The 6,370-nt window shown below is 28.6% G+C and overlaps 1 protein-coding gene across 1 annotated transcript; it reads right to left on the bottom strand.

Moving 5' to 3' along the window:
* Positions 1-680: 680 nt before the first annotated feature.
* On the bottom strand, positions 681-6,102 carry LOC117171620 (chymotrypsin inhibitor-like). The gene is made up of 3 exons (XM_033359091.1): positions 5,999-6,102; positions 1,215-1,318; positions 681-986 (listed from the first exon to the last, which is right to left on the bottom strand). The coding sequence occupies exons 1-3, from the start codon at positions 6,045-6,047 to the stop codon at positions 876-878; spliced, it is 264 nt and encodes an 87-aa protein (XP_033214982.1). The 5' UTR covers positions 6,048-6,102; the 3' UTR covers positions 681-875.
* Positions 6,103-6,370: the final 268 nt, after the last annotated feature.

Below are 6,370 nucleotides of genomic sequence, written 5' to 3'. Positions count from 1 at the left end.
GTTTTGTTATTAAATGTAAATCCTACATTAATAGATAAATGGAATCATAAACAAATTATTTGTATTCTGAGTCCTTAAACATTCATTTAAGAATATATAAAGTTTTCCTGATCAGTCATCAAACCGAAAAAAATATCTATGTAAAAAATTTCAGTTTTTCCATATTTTGAGTGTAAAAATGATTTATAAGCAAATATAGAGGACAAAAGTTCGGAGCGTCAAACTAAACAAAAAAGTGAATTTTCTTTCATTGTGCGTCATGGCAATAATATAATTAAATATTTAATTCAAAATCTCCTTGAATTTAGATTTTCAAATAAAATCAAATAAATAAATTCATTATATTAAATAATATTAAATATATTTTCTCATTGATCAGTCTTGTCATTGACTTTTTACCAAATTATTCCCTTAAGTATTTTTAATACAATTACCATTACTTTTAAACAATATTTCCTTCAAAACTTGAAATTATTGGACAAACTCTGAGCGCAGATCGTCGTACTCGCACCTATGACATTTAACAATATTTTTTAATTTGTAAAAAGTCGATTAAGATTCTCAATCAAAATAATTTTAACAATTTTACGATTTACGAATTTACGAATATGGGAAATTTCAATAAATAATGTACTACAAGAATTTTATCCTCAAAATCAAGGTATAGTTTATTTATTTAATTGAAAACTATTCTTAACCTAAGAATGTTCCTTACTTTAAACAATAATTAACTTACTCGTTACTATTTACTAGAATTATTGCCTGATGAGGATCTTATTTAAGAAATTTTATAGTATAATCGAATTTTAAAATATTTAAAAGAGTTCAAGAAATTTTTAATGACATGAAAAAAATTGATTGGAATTAAATATACATTATATTTTACATTGTATTTCTGGGGTACAATCTCTGGGTAAAACACATTCATTATTCTTCTTTGCATCTTTAACGTATCCTTCGTTGCAGTTACAACCTTCTCGACATATCTGTTGAAATAAAAGAATTGTAAGATATTGCAAAATATTGTAATCTATATCAAATTAATTAATAACAACATCCTAATATACCACATTGAAATCTATAATTGTTCAACTTAAAACAACATCTATATAATTAATGTTATGATTCTTCTGCATTTAATGAAAACAAAAGAAAGAAAGTCATTTTTTATGAGATTATAACATGTATTCCATATATATATTTTTCATACTTACTTCAATACATGGATGAATTGTATTATCATTGCGGTTAGCGCATGTTTTTGGACAAGGATTTTCACATTGGGCAGGTGTAGAATATGGACCGCAAAATACTACGTCTGAAAATATGTTAAAATTTAATAATTTTTTGAGAGAGGCTACTAAATTCAATCAAATTTCAAATTACAGGGTGGAAAGTTTTACCGTTATACTTTAGTTTGTTTGACTTGACTTTTTTTGACTTTATTTTAAAATATGACTTTACTTCATAGATCCTGAAAAAAATTTAACTGAAATTTTCCGTGCAGAAATTGCCTAACTTATCCCCAAGTTCCGATCCGGGCCCGATCGGATTTTTCACATGTGCCCGCAAGGGGCCACGTGGTGTGGCTCGCGTCGGAACCACGGCGCACAGTGCGGCGAATTAGAAAATTAGGATTCAAAATGATCCAGAGCCTACAATGTTCAATCGACTCCATCTTTTTTTTCAAATGAAAGCTAATTAAATTCTGAAAAGGTCTGTCGCAGGTGATTTTGCTAAAAGGGCTCTGTTTGTTTGTTTTTCAAGTTGCAAAATGCCAAAAAAACCATAATTTTTCATATTTGAGCTGCCTGATCCGTAGTATTTATTGATTTTACCTAAAAAAGGTGAAAAACTGATAGATATACAATCGATTAACAAATCCTGATAATTTAGATGAAGTTCGTGCAATCTGTTCAATTGTTATAAACAAATTTCTGAAGAAAATTTTTCTGCGCAATCATTAGGTTTCCCTTCAAAAATGAAAATTCCACGACAGAAATAGACATTCAAAATATTTACTATTGTTATGTTATCCCGAAATTAATATTCTCATAGAGGTAAGTGACGTTTGACAATATTTTTCATTTTTATTAACAATTTCGCTCAACAAATGCATTTAATAGGCGCTTTAATATTGGAAAAATCACTTTCATGGTCTAATGTTGATTATATCATAAAAAATGAAACTTCTACGAGTCAAGAGTCGTAAATAATGGAAGTTGGGAACACATAAAAATCCAATTATCTATTTAAAGCTGTCTATTAAATGCATTTATTGACTAGAATTGTTGATAAAAATGACAAATATTGTCAAGCGTTAGCTTTCTTCCTTACGATATTAATTCAGGAATAAAGTGAACAATTATGCAAAAAAAATGGATTTTTTATATTTAAAGAGTGACCGTTTGATACATTTGTTAATCCCAATTGTTTCTAACAATGGTAAATATATTGATTGTCCATTTTTGTCATCGAATTTTCATTTTTGAAGGGAAACCTCATGATTTCGCAGAAAAAAATGCATTTTATATATACAGAGGCACTGATTTATTAAATTTGTTAATGAAATTTGTATGATATGAAGATATAATATGAAGAAGAACGAGAATAAAATTTAAAAATGTCTAATTTCAATTTTTTTTAAATTGTTGTATATATTATTTATAATCTCTAAAACTAAGAATTCTCAGCTTTCAAAACTTAGAATTAAACTGTTTAAACAAGAGCGCCTTTATAGGATCGACCGATTTAATCCTTCAAAAACGTCTGGCCCACGCAGTTTTACAGATGTATGGTGGTGTTTGGCAGTGTCAACAGACGATCGCAACCAGTTTAGAATAGACTGTTTACGTTTCCAGAGACTGATTTAGTCTCAAGGCCAGTGCATGGCAATCCCCGAAACTGTTCTTATATAGGCGTTCTCATGTAATTATTTTTTTTGGAAATAAAAATCTTTATATTTAGAACAATACTTAGAACAAAATATTCCTGGAATATTCTGAATTCCTGAAATTCCTTGAACTCCCTAAGTTTTCTGAAATTCCTGGAATTCTCTTAATCACCCTTAAATCTTTAAATTTTCTGAATTCCTAAAAATGTCTTAGTTACTTGAATTTAAAGATATTATGAATTCGTTCAATGCTCTGAAATTCACTAAATCCCTAAAACCCTTGAACATTCCAAATTACTTTAATATTCAGAATTCCAAGAATTCCTGGAATAATTTAAATTCGTGAAATTCCATGAGTTTCTGGAACGTTCCAAATTCATAAATTCCATTCAATTCACTGAGAACTCTCAACTCTCTGGATAACATTAAATATGATATTAATTTTTTTTTAAAGATTTCAAATAAAAAATGTAGAAGATTTTCAGGAATTTAATTCCTTTAAAAATATATTTATCAAATTTTCCCGGCGATTTGTAGAAAATGCTAGCAATTAAAAGAAAATCCTTGAAACATTCTGTATTCTTTTTGGATAATTTTAAAATTCTTTTTAAATCTTTTGAAATATTCTCTTAAAATTATTATTCAAAATTAAAAATTATTTTTAATTTTCCTTAGGAATCTTCAGAAAATGTTTTTATTCTTTCGACGCCTTTCATAATACTTAAAGAGCTTATACATTTTTTGTTCGAACTTGCTAAAATCACCATTTTCATTTAACACAAACTGATTATTTGCACCTAAAATTCAGTACGAATAGCCGAATTTTGTCGATACACACACGTCGTTTAAATTATTTGAAATCATTTCTAATTTTTCCTACCATTAATAAATGTTGAATTGCTATTAATACAATAAGATTCAACAATTTTATTTCGAAAAAATACATTTTTAAAAAAGAATAACTAAAATTGTAAAGTTCAAAGCTGAAAGGGTCTTCGAAATTTTAACAATTCAGGGCTTCCTGTGTCAAACAATTTCATTTCAAATTGTTTCCTTTAGAATATTTGGTCTCATTGTACTCGTCTTAAATGAACAGTGTATATTTATCTCGCACTACGTGCTGGGTCTTTATATTTTCGCACATTTTTGTACAAACCTTTTAAGATTTAGACTCAAAACTTCCACCATATTAATTTTTTGATTGTGAATTCTCTTTTGTTAAAAGAGGTTCGCTCGAGAGTTTGAGCGCATCTACGACGCGCGACTGATGGCTCTCGCACTCCGCGCTCGGTCTTTGCATTTCCCCCCCCATTCGTCCACAGAACTTTTAAAATCGAAGGTCAACGGATCGACAACTGTAATTTTGCGATTGTGAACTCTCTTTTCTTAAAGCTCTTTCGGCTTTAGCGAACACATTCTCATCACGTATCTCGTGCTTCGCACACATCGTGTCTCTACCTTCGAATACTTATTCAGAATTTAATTTTTTTATTTTTAATCTTATTATTTACTATTGAAAGAAAATCTGCTCGCCCTATCTTCAAAAGATTAATAAGTAATTTATAGATCTTTTTAGGGGAAGAAATTTTGTCTGTAAATTTTAGTTCGTGTCTTGTGTCATTTTTTCAACAAATTTTAATATTCTTATTTTGAATGTTATTTTTCACTACGAGAGCAAAACTTCGTGTCCTATAAAAAATTATAGCTCTTTTTTAGATAAACAAGTTTTGTCTCATGTTTTTTCGTAGCTTATGTCGTTCGTTCAAATTTAATATATTTTTTTAATTTTTAATGTTATTGCTTACGACTAAAAACAAAAACTACGCATCCTATCGAAAAGTGACTCATAACGAATTTTTAGAACTTTCCAGCGCTTGTAATTTTAGTTTACCAATTTTCTTCGTATGTTTCATAGTGTGACCAAAAATTGGAATTTTTGGATTTATCATTATTTTTGGTACGATCACATTTTGAATTTTGAACTTTCCGTTCGAATTAAAAAAGTTTTTATGATAATCTTTTAGGGTTTTCAAAAATCAACGTTTTTCTTTTTTTTAATTTTTTTCATATCATGCGTTGGTGGGCTTAAAATTTTTATTTTAGTTTGTTTTTTTTGGATTTTGAAAATGCTCTAACTCTGAAATAGGTGGTTTTTCGAACTTGTTCTTTTTTTTCGGCCTTGAAAACTGTGCCGTAGCAGAATCCAATTAGATCAATTTTTAAAAATTTGTCATGCATACAGAATACAGACTACAGACAGACAAACGGATAGACAGGCAAACATGTTCGTGAAAATCGTTTTTTTTTCTAACTCAGGGGGTCTCAAAACGTTGAGATTTGATAAAACACGATAAAGTGAAATTTTACATTAAACCAATACCTTATCATTACGATGAGAATGTAAACATTTAAGTTCTAATCTTATGCTTCCAGTCAATAAAATAAAACTGTTTTGTGTCCAAAATTTTTAAATTCAAACTCTTTTAATTTTGAAATGTGTAAGCCTTCAAGACTGAACCTTAAAATTATTTAAATTAGAAATGCAGGCTTAAAAATAACAACCTGAATTGAAAATATTTTTAAGTTAAAGATTTTTAAATCACGTACTGTAAACTGAATAATATCATAATCGAAAAAATATTACAATCTAATTAATTAATATTTTTAACTGTTAAAATCGAAATAGGATAGATTTTTGTTTTTAAAATGTTTTAAATTATAGGTGAACACATAAATTCATTGTCATTTCCCGGTTTTTCCGATTTCCTGTTCCAGAGGTCACATTGAAATTGTTAAAGTGGACGTAGAAAGTTCCTTATGAATATAAATTTGATTCTTGTCTTTCTCACGTGATAATTCATTAACTAAAGTGTCAAATTGCTTCAACTAGGGCTCATCTAATGGATAATTAAATAATATTTCTAAGGGCTTGAATGAATATACTCGTATTCTGTCCTAATTCCGAATGACGTTGTCACTTATTAAAGCCAATACTAATTTTAAATACGTCACCAGTTTAGAAGCAAAAAATAAGAATTTTAATTTTCATTGAAAAATCGAAACGATCATGATAGCTAATGAAGGTATACATACTACTATACTTACATCCAGACGCAACTCCAACGATGAGCAAAACGATAAAAATAGGAGACATCGTGATAACCTTGATAGTAGCCCTTTAAAGTTCTGAAAGAAACTGGAATATTGATACCAATTGCAGAAGCTTTTTATAGAGTACAATGCTGCTTGTGATTTTGAATTTTTTATGAACTCAATATTCAAAACAATATATGAGGAAAAATGTAATGTGATTCCCGCATTTCAATGTTTGCTTTGCATCACGAATAAAATGTGTGTGTGTGTGTGGAATAATTATTTTCACTGTTTTGCATTCAAATCTATCTATTGACTAACAACAAACAAGTCTGCGGAATGTGCATTCATGTTGCTGGACTCTTATTGCAAAACATTAAAAAT

The sequence above is a fragment of the Belonocnema kinseyi genome, chromosome 4, assembly GCF_010883055.1.
Source record: "Belonocnema kinseyi isolate 2016_QV_RU_SX_M_011 chromosome 4, B_treatae_v1, whole genome shotgun sequence".
NCBI classification, from domain to species: Eukaryota; Metazoa; Arthropoda; class Insecta; order Hymenoptera; family Cynipidae; genus Belonocnema; species Belonocnema kinseyi.
The sequence above is the reverse complement of the archived record's forward strand: the minus strand, read 5'-3'. Positions and strand labels throughout refer to the sequence as shown.